The sequence below is a fragment of the Canis lupus genome, chromosome 14 (genome assembly GCF_003254725.2).
Source record: "Canis lupus dingo isolate Sandy chromosome 14, ASM325472v2, whole genome shotgun sequence".
NCBI lineage: Eukaryota > Metazoa > Chordata > Mammalia > Carnivora > Canidae > Canis > Canis lupus.
This window is the reverse complement of record NC_064256.1, coordinates 56,488,445-56,502,066: the sequence shown is the minus strand read 5'-3', so window position 1 is coordinate 56,502,066 and position 13,622 is coordinate 56,488,445. Positions and strand designations below refer to the sequence as shown.

The 13,622-nt window shown below is 44.6% G+C and overlaps 2 protein-coding genes across 4 annotated transcripts in view; both read left to right on the top strand.

Annotated features, from left to right (window-relative positions):
• LOC112670850 (cortactin-binding protein 2-like) overlaps positions 1–13,470 on the top strand; it is a 78,442-nt gene extending 64,972 nt beyond the window's left edge. The window contains exons 4-5 of the mRNA XM_049093440.1: positions 6,075–8,079; positions 13,354–13,470. Of these exons, the coding sequence (XP_048949397.1) occupies positions 6,075–8,079; positions 13,354–13,361 (2,013 nt within the window). The 3' untranslated portion in view covers positions 13,362–13,470. The remainder of the gene's footprint in view (positions 1–6,074; positions 8,080–13,353) is intronic.
• The window catches only part of CTTNBP2 (cortactin binding protein 2), a 71,011-nt gene continuing 65,165 nt past the window's right edge, over positions 7,777–13,622 (top strand). The window contains exons 1-2 of one of the 3 annotated variants that reach the window (XM_049093850.1): positions 7,784–7,916; positions 12,694–12,733. The gene's annotated coding sequence lies outside the window, so the exon portion shown is untranslated. Of the gene's footprint in view, positions 7,917–12,693; positions 12,734–13,362; positions 13,503–13,622 lie in introns of those variants that run through there. The other 2 variants (XM_025464765.3, XM_035698313.2) reach the window with 2 other exon arrangements.

The window sequence follows — 13,622 nt, the reverse complement described above, 5'->3', positions numbered from 1 at the left end:
GCCCAGGTGTGACCCCGGGGTCCTGGGATCGAGTCCCACATCAGGATCCCCACAGGGAGCCTGCTTCTCCCTCTGCCTCTCTGTGTGTCTCATGAATAAATAAATAAAATCTTAAAAAAAAAAAAGACTAAACAAAAACCAAATCTGAAATCAGCTTGTTGGTTTTGCCAAAAGTTTGCAGGGATTGAAATTTTATTGACTCCATAGACTAATTTCTTAAGAATGGACATGAATGAGATTGAGTCTTCCAACTCGTTATCATAGCATATTTGTCCCTTTTTTTTTTTTTTTTTTTTTAGTTTTTTATAATTTCTTTGGACAAATTTTGTTGTCTTCAGTGTAGTGGTCTTAAATGCCTTCTCCTGGGTTTATTCATAAGTATTTCATGATTTTGTTGCTATTGTAAATCACACAGCTTGAAAACTTTTCTCCAGATATTTATTGCTCGTATACAGGTATTGAAGTTATTTTTGTAGGTTGACATGGTATCCAGTGATCTTGCTAAACTTGATTTTAGTTTTAGCAGTTGTTTTGTATATTGTGTATAATTTTGTAGGCAAATAAGCATATCATCTATGAATAGAGCCCGTTTTACCACTTCTTTCTAATCGCCTATCTGCCTGCCTGCCTTGTTTTCCCCACAGCCCCCCATCATTGCACTGATTAGAACCTATTGTTGAACAGAAGTAGTGACAGAAGGACTTCAGGGCCTTCTCCTTTTCCCAGGGAGGAAAGAGTGTTTCACCATTAAGTATGATGTTAGCTGTGCTTCTTTATAGATGCTCGTAATGTCACTGAGGTTTTATTCTATGAGAGGTTTTTATCATGAGTAGGTTTTGCGTTTTGTGAAATGGTTTATCTGCATCTATTGATGTGGTCATGGTTTTTCTCTCTAGTCTTTTAAGGTGATGAATTACACTTACTTTCAAATACTGAAACAACTTGCATTCCTGAAGTTAACTTCAGAGGGTCACCTTTTATTAACCTTTTTGTGTGTTGCTGGATTTAGTTTGCCTATATTTTTCTAGGGAGTTCGTGTCTATATTCGTGAGTGATCATTTTTCTGTAAATTAAAAAAAAATACTTGACTGGTTTTGATTTGAACATAATTCTGGGATCGTAAAGTGAGTTGGAACATTTCCTTCACTATTTTCTGGAAGGGTATGTATACGTTTGGCACGATTTCTTTCTTAAATGTGTGGTGGATGTCATTAGTAAAGCCATATGAGCTAGAAATTTTCTTTGGGGGAAAGTTTTTATTTGTGGATTCAATTTCCTTAAAAGATATGAAGCCATTCCAATTTATGTCAATCTTAAAAGTTGTGTGTTTAAGAGGAATTTGATTTGTTGAATTTATTGACACAAAGTTAATTCTTATTCTTTAAAATTCCTTCTGTACTTATATTCCCTTATAAAAGCCTAATTTTTATGATTTGTGTTTTCTATGTTGCTCAGTCTTCTTATGCTAACTGCTTAATAATATTATTTTTTAGATGAAAAATGTTTGGCTTTGTTAATTTCTCTAGTATTTTGTCTCCTATTTCATTGATTTATCACCTATGTTATTGTTTCCTTTTACTTTATATTTAATTTGCTTTTTTTGAGCTTCCTAAGGTGAAACTTAGATTGATTTGAGACAACTCCTCTAATATATGCAGTTAGAGATAGAAATTTCTCTCTATTCTCTGCTTTAGATGCTTTAAATTATCTTCCTTCACTGCATCCCACAGATTTTCATGTTGTGTTTTTATTTTCATTCAGCACAAAATATATTCTAATTTTCATTCAGCACAAAATATATTCTATATTCCTTTGTGATTCCTCATTAGAAATATGTTGTTTTGTTTTTGAAGTTTGGCCTGTTCCTGATATCTTACTGTGATTTATTTACAATTTGATTCTGTTGTCAGAGAACATAATCTGTAAGACTTTAGTCTTCTGTAAATTGTTGGTGGTTTTTAATAGCTCAGCAAGTGCATCTGGAAAGACTGTAGCTTCTCGAGTCTTGGAGTATTCTGTTCCAAATAGAGATAATAATTTATATTATTATCATTTATATTATAGATTCTGTGTTTATAATGTGTCTTTTTTTCTTTGGCTGCTTTCAAGATCATTTCTTATCCCTGTTATCAGTGTTTATACTATGATGTGCTTAGGTATGATTTTATATATATATATATAATATATAAATATATATAATACATATATATGAGTTCAGGACTACTGAGCTTTCTAGATTTTTTTTTTTTTTTTACCAAATTTGTGAATTTTTTGGCCATTTTTTCTTTCATTTTTCTTCCCCATTCTCTCTTCATTTTGGACCCCAGTTATGTAGAATTTAAAACACTTTGTATTGTCCCTGTAACTCTTTATATTACAGGTCCCTGAGGTGCTGTTCACTTTTTCAATCATTTTTTTTATATTCCTTAAATAGGATACTTTCTTTTGTTCTATTTTCAAACTCGTTGTCTCTCAAATCTACTCTCTCAAATCTATTAAGCCTATCCAGTTAGGTTTTTTTTTTTTTTTTTTTCATTTTATATTAATACCTTTAAATAGCACAAATAATTATTATATTATGAATTGAAAACATAACATTTTTCAATGCCAGGCACAATGATACATGCTTTACATGCATTGCCTCATTTGATCTTATAAAGTAATAAGTATTGCTCTATGGTGCAGATAAGGGAACCAAATAGAACCGATCTTTAGAGAGAATTTACCAAGGTCACACAGCTAAGAAGTTTGGGACAGACCTTGGTACTACATCTCTTACCTCTTGCAAGCACAAAAACTTTGTCCCTGGGCCAGAATGGCCATGGAATTTTTTTTAATATAAAAAATATTTTTAAGTATGGAATATATTTATAAACCAGTTGGAAGCAGCTGGTACAGAGGGGGATGTTTATTATTTATAAAGAGCCGTGTAATAACTGATGGAGCAAGTCTCAGGTGACAGATTAATTGTCGAAACATCTGACCTTGAACAGATGGAAATTTTTCTCCCTTAGAGTAAAGGGAGGGAAATAGAACTTGGTGTGGGTATTTAAAAAAAATACACTTCAGGGAGAGAGAGGATGTACAGGGAGTGAATTTTCTTGGTAAAAGACTATTACGGTAGACTGAGAGTTAGTTGAGTGGTAGTCGAGTGATGTTCTACGGAGAATGGCAGAAGCCTAAATATTCCCCAAAGTGAAAACGGTAGAGGAGGCTAAACCAGGGTAGAGCGATTGATGACGGGCTCGGAACTCCATTGAGGCTGGAGCCCTGTGTGTGTAGGTGGATTGACTGTGTGGCTTCCTCTGTGCTCCACTATCTATGGTAAGATTTTAGAAGACTTGTGTTCATCTGAGATAAGACTTGTAAGATCTGAGTGATGCGAGAACATAGATGCAAAAGAATTATGAGTGCTTTTATAGGAGTATAATTTTTTGTATGAATATGTGAGATTTGTTGAGTCGATCTCCTGTTAGAAGTCTCTCTTAAATTTGATTCTCAAGTGTGAAGTGTAAGTCTTCAAAATAAATTTTTCAAAAAACTTATGACCCCTAGTGAAGAAATAATGTGAGCAAGATCTATGATGTGGTGAGAGAAGCTGGAGAGAAGTGGAAATCTGAGTTCCAGGAGTCTGACACTGGTTAACTCGATGACATCAGAGAGAGCACTAATTTGCCTTCTAGTTAGTTGTCGTGTAAAATGAAGGTAGCCCTTAAAGTTCTGCAAAGCATCTTTCTTTTTTCCAGCTTCCAAGGTAAATTATGGAACTCCTCTTTTTTTAAAAAAGCTGAAAATTGACCTAGTTTGGCTTTTTCCCCAACATTGCTGTAAAAAAATTGGGGCAGTGGTTAATACAAAATTTAAAATTTTCTTCACAGTTCTGACTCTGTGTATGCCATGCCTTCATCAGAAACTATTTGATGCAGTTAGAAGAGTTGAATGTGTTTCTGACTATTGAAAGTCAAATTTTCTGTGAGGCACCTACATAATAAAATATGCATATAAATATATGACAGTGCCCTTATTCCCCACATCTTACCTAATCTATTTATGAAGATACCCCTAAAATCATGTATAGGAGTCGAGTGTATGTGTATAAACAGTTGTCACTGATTATTCTCGGGGAATTACCTGTATTCCTGACCACCTGTTAATGGGACCCATGCAATGCCATTCATCTTTTTCAAGGCAGGAAGCATCCTAAAGTCAATGAATAATATCGCTGACTCTAATGAGCCATTCTCTCCTTTTGGTTCCATGACTGATTGGGAAAGTAATGGATTTTCTCAACAGGGTGAGGAACAGGAGCACGTTCTCACAACCAGTGGGTCGGTCATGTGAGCTTCTCCTTCCTCTGTTACTGATGACTAAAAACTGACTAAAATAATTACTGGATCTCCGAGAGCATGTTTATATGTAACATCTGGGGTGGTGGTCCGTGGGATGGAGGGAGTCCCTACTGCGTCCTTATCAGGTAGATCTACTTTAACCTTTGTGAGTCAGAAATCCCTTTCCTGGATTACCAAAGGGATGCTTTTGTAGTTGGGAAGGTGAGGCCTCCTAACCTTCCTGACTGCTGCCACCCAGCTCAGGGATTTGTCCTTGTGAGCCCCTCATGGCAGCAGGCAGTCCCCTGGAAAGAAGTGAGACACCTGTGCAAACCTGTTACAGTTGTGCATCTCTGAGGCTGTGAGGCCTGTGCTCCCAGAAGGGCCATCAGTGTGCAGAAGTTTGTGGTTTCTCTGAACTAGATTGATTTCATTCCTGCACTCACCAATGTGCTGACCGCCACCGCGTGCCTGATACTGTTCTGGGTCTTGGGAGCGCAGCACAAAGGAGACAGAGTCCCTGCCCTTGTGGAGCCACGTGTGGGGGGGGGGGGGGGTGCAGGTAGGCGCTAAAAACAAAGGGCGATGGGGGACAGGGATGGGAGGGACCACTGTTTTCAGCTGGGCACTGAGAAGGAGCCCTCGCAGCGAAGCGGACAGGTGCTGCACAGAGGCCTGGAGGAATGAGGACGTTAGACTTCTGTGTGTTGGGTGCTTTTATGCATATTGGACCCCCACCCCCACCCCGGAAATACAGAGGTTTTTTGAAAGCTCCTCCCTTACGCTGATCTACTAGAAAAGTGTTCCTTTGGAAAGCGTGGATCCTAGTGGCCTGTGGCGTGGTGAGCAGACAGGGTCTCTTCGTGAAGGGAAAGGTGCCCTCCTCTCCAGGCAGGTGCCATCCCGCGCCCGGGCAGACGATGGGGGAGTGGACAGGGCTGGAGTTTGGCTCCCACTCACCTCGCCAGCTGGCCGTCCCTGTGCGGGCCAGAAACTGCTTAGCCCGGGAGCCCAGAATGACCGTGCGTGGTGGGATTCTGGGCCTAGAGACAGGAAAGTGGAAGACCCCGAGGCCGGGCGAGAACCAGGGAGGCGGGTGGAGCGGGAGCTAAGCAAACAGATAGGATTGGAGGACATGGAGCTGGACTCAGGGTTTCCTGACGTTGATTATAGTCCTAGTAAAATATTCCTTTAGTTCTTACAGTTTTCAAAGAATGTTCATGTGTGATGTTGTAGGATTTGCACGGTAACCTATCATAAGCTTGAAGCTAAAAAATCAGCTACGCCATACAAGAAGCAAATATAGAAGCTTAGAATTTAACTCAAGTCATCCGTTTTCAGTACTTTTCTTTATATTGTGCCTCCAGGATTTGTTAATAATCCTAAGACATTCAACCTTAAAATAAATAAATAAAAAAAAAAGAACAGTTCCCTTGCAGAGTTGTATTTTTACCAAAACAGAACTTTCCGAACTCTGTGTTGTGATTGGAAGTATCAGATTACGGTTCTTTTTCTACAGTTAGTAGATGTTTAAAAACCCTCTGCAGCCGTGACTTAGGCGGTGGTCCTTAGCCACTGAGCCCCGTTTGCTCGCTGCAGGAGTGCCCGCCTCCGCCTCGCAGGGTGGCCCCTTCCCCCCCCACCGTGGTCACAGGGTTCATAAGAATAGTGCCCGAGAGGCGCCCCTCCGGCCGGGAGAGTTGGTTGTGCGCGTGCTAACCCGGGCTGCCCTGTGCCCTCTTCCAGCTGGAGATGGAGAAGCTGCAGCTGCAGGCGCTGGAGCAGGAGCACAAGAAGCTGGCGGCCCGCCTGGAGGAGGAGCGCGGCAAGAACAAGCACGTGGTGCTGATGCTGGTCAAGGAGTGCAAGCAGCTGTCGGGCAAGGTCATCGAGGAGGCGCGCAAGCTGGACGCCGCCGTGTCCCAGCTGGAGGAGGAGCGGGCGCGCGGCCGGGCCCTGCAGGAGGAGCTGGGCGCCGAGCGGCGGAGGGGCGCAGACCTGGAGGCGCACCTGGAGAAGCAGCTGTCGGACTCGGACACGGAGCGCGAGCAGCTGCGCGCCCGGCTGCACCGCGAGGAGGCGCTGGCCGCGGGGCTGCGGGACGAGCTGGAGCGGCTGCGCCGGGCGCTGGAGCAGCTGCGCAGGCCGGGCCTCGCGCCCCCGCGGAAGGCCAGGGACCAGGCCAGGGACCAGGCCAGGGACCAGGCCAAGGACCGCCGCTCGCCCCCGCCCGCCCCCGCCCCCGCCCCCTGCCACGCCGCCTGCCAGACCGACGCGCCGCCCGACGACCCCGCCCGCCGCCCGCCGCTGCCCCTGCCCGCCCGCCCGTGCCCCGGGGGCGCCAGGGGGGCCGCGGGCCCGGGTGCCCCTCCCGGCCGGCCGCCCCCCGAGCGCCAGGCGGCCCCCCCCGGGGACCTGGCGGCCGCGCCCCCGCCGCCCCCCGCCGCCCGCAGGCCCGAGGAGAACGGGCCCCCGCCCCCCGCAGGCGCCGCCGGCCCCCAGGGCCCCGTGACCCCCGCCGCCGCCGCCGCCGCTCCCCCCGCAGGTGCCATCGGCCCCCAGGGCCCCGCTCCCCCCGCAGGTGCCGCCGCCCCCCAGGGCCCTGCGCCCCCGCCCCCCGCAGGTGCCATCAGCCCCCAGGGTCCCGTGACCCCCGCAGGTGCCGTCGGCCCCCAGGGCTCTGCGCCCCCCGCAGGTGCCATCACCCCCCAGAGCCCCGCGCCCCCCGCAGGTGCCGCCGCCCCCCAGGGCCCTGCGCTCCCGCCCCCCGCAGGTGCCGCCGCCCCCCAGGGCCCTGCGCCCCCACCCCCCGCAGGTGCCATCGCCCCCCAGGGCCCCGCGCCCCCCGCAGGTGCCATCGCCCCCCAGGGCCCCGCGCCCCCCGCGCCCCCCGCAGGTGCCGCCGCCCCCCAGGGCCCCGCGCCGCCGCCGCCCGCGCCCGCGCCCGCCTCCCACCCGCCGGGCACCAGCGCCGCCTTCCCCCCGGGGCCCAACCCGCGCGTCCAGGCCGCCAGATTCCGATTCCAGGCCAGCGCCAACGACCCGGACCAGAACGGGAACACCACGCAGAGCCCCCCGTCCAGGGACGTGTCTCCCACGAGTCGTGACAACCTCGTGGCCAAACAGCTGGCCCGGAACACGGTGACCCAGGCGCTGTCGAGGTTCACGGGCCCCCAGGCAGGGCCGCCCCCCAGGCCCGCGGGGGGCCCCGGCGGCGACGTGGGCATCGGCACCGGCACCGGCACCTGCCCTCCCGTCGGTCGGACCAGCCTAAAGACTCCCGGGGTAGCCCGAGTCGACAGAGGAAACCCTCCTCCCATCCCTCCAAAAAAGCCAGGGCTCTCCCAGACTCCTTCTCCGCCACACCCCCAGCTCAAGGTCCTCCTGGATAGCAGGGCCCCCAGCGCAGGGGCCAAAGTTGATAACAAAACTCTGGCTTCGCCTCCTTCCAGTGGGCCACAAGGGAACAGGGTAATAAGTGAGGAGACTCTCCCTAAGTCATCTTCCCCTCAGCTGCCACCAAAACCGTCCATAGATTTAACTGTGGCACCGGCAGGCTGTGCCGTTGCGGCCCTGGCCACGTCTCAGGTGGGTGCCCGGCCTGCTGAAACCCCTGGACCGAACCAACCTGCATGTTCAGAGCGTTCCCTTGTCATTCCCACCACCATTGCCTTTTGCTCTTCCATAAACCCTGTTAGTGCCTCATCCTGTAGAGCAGGTGCCTCAGACAGCCTCCTGGTAACAGCATCAGGTAAAGGGATTGAAATGTTATACCCTTCCTTAAAAATGCGGCCTGTCTTTTCACTTGCCTTCATTTCCTTCACATTGCCTTGAAACTTTTTTTTTTAGCTTGACACTTTTTTTTATTTTCCTATTTCTTTCCCCTCTCTTTTTTTTCTTTTTCTTTTCCTTTTTCTTTCTTTCTTTCTTTCTTTTTTTTTTTTTTTTTGTATTTTTCTTTAAAGGCTCCGGGGTATGGTGATTCATCTTGCTTTATGAATTGTGGTTTCTTTATGCTAAGTACTTTCTTAAAATAACCTGAAAGTAGCAGTTTGGGAGCCCATGGAGACCATTGATGTAGAGACACTGAAGCATTTCCATGGGAAGAAAGACTTTTTAAATATTTATCTCACAGGCCTTCAGTATTAGGGGGTCATCACCAGACAATCTGCGTTCAATTCTGTCCCTTCTGAGAGAAAGTTAAAAAAATCTTTTCAAGTGGCCATTGACACGACAGTCTGCCTGGGATTATCAGGTTGATTCTATTTGCTCTGTCATTGGTATGTTCCAAGTTTTAATATTGTTATGGCATTCTTTTTGACCTCAAAAACAGAGTATTTTAAGTCTCTGTTTTTAGTTTGTTTCAAAAGCCGTTTATTCTGTTCCAGGCTGTTGTCTTCCAACACTTGAGCACAGATGGATAACCTGGCATGTGGGCTCTATTAGAAGAGGTCCTCATGGCAGATGTGGTTTATGAAGTCCCCGAATGGGGGACTCTTAAACAAGGGAGTTGATAAAAAAAAAAACTGGACTTTTCTCCTTTTTGTTACACAGTGTAGAGGAAGCAATGCTTGACATGACTGGATTAGTTCTTCACTGAGTAAAGGTGGCTCTAAAATAATGCTAGAGTGTCGAAGTTCTGTTGAAACTTGACGGAAGTCTCTCTATCGTGGGATCTTAGTGGCTACCAGAGACCGCTGGTCCTAATGAGAGAGAACTTTAAGAATTAAAGGAAAGTTTGAGTGGTGTTATATTTAAAACTCAGGGTGTGGGGAATGGAAATGAGAAACATAGGTAGCACTGTTCTTGCTGACTGTCAGGGAATGAGAGCAATATTCCAGGCCTTACTTATCTAATTACAAGCAGTCTCCATGAAATTATGCTCCCTGAGAGGCTGCTGTTCCTGTGTTGGTGCGTAATTGGGAACTGGAGACGGCACGGGCTTTGATGGCAGTCAGAGCTGCACTGGAATCTAGGATCCGCAATTTATGGCTGTGCATTTTGGTGATGTTCTTGGACTGAGCAAGTTTTCTCATCCTTAATATGGAGCTTAATGCTACTCATATGGGGCAGGGTGGCTATTAGGATTAACTCTCCTCACGTGCAAAGAGCTTGGTATTGCACTTAGAGCAGCATGAGTGATGAATAAATAGAGGTGATGTTATTGCTTCATCGATATTGTTGCTTAAAAATTCTTGGAGAATTTGCTTTAAAGTTGACCTATGCTATTATTACTTTGTGCTAGTTTCACAGGCATTCGGCATTCCATATTTTTTATTCAAAATGGTATTACTGAGCTGGACAGCCCTTCCCATGGCCTAAAAGGATGTTAGGTATTGTCCAGAGCTAAATCCATGCTCAAAGGAGGAATTTTTGCTACCATTCAGGAGAATCCAAGAATGTACCATAAGCTCTTAAGGCAGCCTCAAAGCACAAGTTCCAAAAATGTTTGGGGGCAGTGGCATTGCTGTTGATGTAAATGCACAAACTAAAACAGAAAACACTTCCTGTAGTTTTTAAAAACTACAAAACCATCTTTGCTTTGTACCTTGATGCTTTACCAGTTATTGCCTTGGTCCTTACTGTGCCCCAGGTTCAGCTTCAGTGTCTTGGTTTCAGTGGAAAAGCTTTAAAATCAGCATCTATTACCGAGGAACATTTCAGCAGGATCTGAAATTTTTAAGACCAGAGAATTCCTAGTCTATAATGTACTCACCAGAATGACCTGTCTGGGATAGAGTGGAATTTCGGATACAGGAGCAATAATCCCTGGGGATAAAGCCCTTGGCTTGTGTCCAGAGACCAAAAGAGAATGAATAATGGAACCGAAGAAGTAGCAGCCACCAAAGATAGGTGAAACCGGTTCCTCATTTTCTGTTCTCTGATTTTGCAGTTTGGCCAAAATAATCCAGAATTCCAGGATTACCTTGGTGGGATGATAAATCTCCACACTGCTTGATTATAAGGAGGAGTAGTCATGCAGCAAGCTTTTCCTGACCATCTTGTCTGGGGAATAAAAAAGTTGTTATGGTTACACAGGAAGGGTGATTAAATCAACCATGGGTGTAGGTAGGTCAGCCTAAATTTTCCAAATGAGATACAGGATTTCAACTGGTTTTCATTCACAGTGCCCTTATTTTTGCTGCCATGCTCCTTGCAACCAGGAAGCACCAGAGCTCTTTCCATCCTATTTTTTTTTGAAGATTTTATTTATTTATTCATGAGAGACACAGAGAGAGGGGCAGAGACACAGGCAGAGGGAGAAGCAGGCTCCCTATGGGTAGCCCGATGTGGAACTCGATCCCAGGACCCCGGGGTCACTCCCTGAGCCAAAGGCGGACGCTCAACCACTGAGCCACCCAGGTGCCCCTCCATCCTACTTCTGAATCTCTCTGTGCCTGGGTGAGCTTGTGCCTCCCTAGATCATAAGCTCATTGGAGGTTATCAATCTTCTAAATAGCCGCTCCTGCCATGTGGTTGGTACGAGCCGGGCATGAGGACAGAGCACGTCTGCCAAATCCTTGGTAGATAGATGTCTGTTCCAAATTCAGTGAGGAAAAGAGCTCTGGAGAGTCTGAGAAGGCAGGGTTAGGTCATTTCTGCCTCTTTCTCAGATCACCCTAAAGAGCACATTTGCTCTGAGCCATTAGTTTTTTTCATCCAAAAATGAAATCATCGAACCAAAAAAATAATAATAATAGTTCCAGACCAGAAAGATTTCTTAAACTTGCCTGTTGAATTTTTCAAACAGCAGTACGTTACCTCTCCCTTCTCGGAGAACCACTGGATCCCACATATTTTTAAAAACTCTAAAACTCTGAGTTTCTGTATCAGCTTGGATCTGCGACAATGTGTAAGCTAAAGCACCCCTGAGGAGATCTGCAATGGTAGAAGATCCCGTTCTCATGAATTAGGTTGTAAATTACTCTATTAGCAGTTGGGATGGCCAAATGTTACATTTTAAATAGCATCTTAAATTCTAAATGAATTAGAATTTTTTTTGTTTTTTTTGTTCCCCCGAACTTGTCCAGTGAACACATTTTAACTGTTAGATGAACAGAAGCCTAAACCAGAAATCACCCCAGGCAACTGAGTTTTCATACCCTTGGAAATTTGTTTCTGGTTTGTTTCGTTTGGGGAATTTTTTGGGGGGGAGGTGCAACGGGTGGGTTCGTACATCTTATTTAATTTGATTCAGATATTTTTTGCCTTAAAACATATTTTTAAAAAAATTATCCTCCATGTATGATTGGCTTAAAGTTGAAATCTGAAAATGAGATTGACCTGAGCTATGACATTAACCTTCTCCACACTCTGAAGCTGATGCCAGAAGCTGTTCTCAACTTTTCTTCCCTCTTGCATTGCATGTCCTGCCTGTTTCCTTACTCGCCCAGCGCATGTTCTGCAAGATGCTCACCTTTACTAATGTTTGCACATGACACCACAAAGCCGAGTGACCTTTTTCTAACATCATTAAAGTAGCTGTATGACGCAGGCCTGTTCTAGCATCACCTAACCCGTCAATAAATATCACCATTTTCATCATTTTTGGGAATTTTCAAATGAACCATAAAGTCTTTATTTTATTAAAATAGCTCAAGCAATTGGAAACGATATGGGGATAAAAAAATGTATTTAAACTTTAAGAATATGGGTATTTATAAAGCATTGTTCTTTTGTCAAAGATTTCAAAAATCTGTTGCCCGTCTCTTAGAGAGTTTTTTTTAAAAAATTCATCTATAGTCCTCTGTTGTTTTGTATGACAGGAAACAGAGTCTTGAGTGGTGGAAAGATTGAGAAAATTTTTGAATGAATATTTTCTCTTTCAGATAGCTTAGCATTAAAAAGAGGGTTTCCCAGGATGCTGTATCCCAAGTTTCCATAGAAGGCAGTTAAAAATGTATCTGTATTTAAATTGTCCCCCAAAGCCTAGAAGCGCATTGAAAAAGGAAGAATGAAAACAAAGCCCAAAAGAAGAGCAAACCATTTGATTTATTTATACCTGTTGATGTTCTTTAGAGGCTGTCAATAACCAGGACTCTTTGGATGAGCTAGAGGAGGTGGGGGTAGAGGGAAGGACAGTGAGAGGACAGAGAGAGAGAGAGGAAGGGGGGGGAGGAGGGAGGGGAGGAGGGAGGGGTGGGGAGAGACCGCCTCTGGAGCTCAAGGAGAGGACTCACTGCGTTGTGAGCCACACTCCCTTCTGTTCCACGGAGGACCACCGTGCAATGCCTTCATGTTACCTTTGTGTTTGCTTTGCAGTCAAGCTCTCATACCTTGGTGTTTATAATTTCTCTGTTTATCATCCATTTCTAATAAGTACTGATTTAATTTTTGTGGGCTTGTTTTTTTGTTTGTTTTTAAGAAAATACAAAAGGTAAAATGTACCAGAGAGGAGCCTTCTTGTAAGTATGAAGTAAAAATACTACTTTTGTAAGAAGAGCTAGTGAATATCGATGGAAAGATATCATAAAGTTTAGATGAATATTTAATGAGCATTTGAATTTTATATGTCACTGCAGTCTAACAGGGTTAAAAACAATAAATTATTCATGGACCCAAATAATTAATTATGAAGATGTAATATCCAGCTTCTAATGGACAGTCGAGTTTTATTTGTATAAACTTTTTTCGCAAAGAATTTTTAAAATACCAGGAAATCCTTTGATTTCAATATTGATTAAAATAACTTAAATCTCAGTTATGCAAATTTATTACTTATTAATGTAATACCCATATACCTAAAATATTATCCTAATACCAAGGTGGAGGAAACCTAAGAAAAGATCCATCTATTGTGCCCTCCTCACAGAGAATGTTACTGGATTTATGTAGAGCGTTTTCCCTGAGGAGTGGCTGTGTGCACATGGGCCCCTCTATATAGGCTGACATTACCCTGAGGTATTTGGGGCTTCCTAAGGAAGAAAGTAAAATGACTTCTTTTGAAAGTTAATTGTATCTAAAACACATAAAATACCTATATGACACATTAAATAAACATTTTTTTACTTTACTGTTTTTACAGCCTTTTGACCAAGGAAGAATTCAGAAAATTTTCCATGCTATATGCAGCCGACTTCACACACTTAACAGATTCTCTTCTAAAGCTGCTAAATACTGATGAGAGAAATATCTAACTATGATAACTCTTATGATTCTTGTTAAAACTATATGGTAGAGTGTCCTGTTTCGTTGGCTGGTTAAAAGTTTCTGGTACACAAGTTATAAAGATGGCCAGATGATAAAGTCTGCAGAATCGCATATTGCATATTTGGGCTGGAATACAGTATTCTA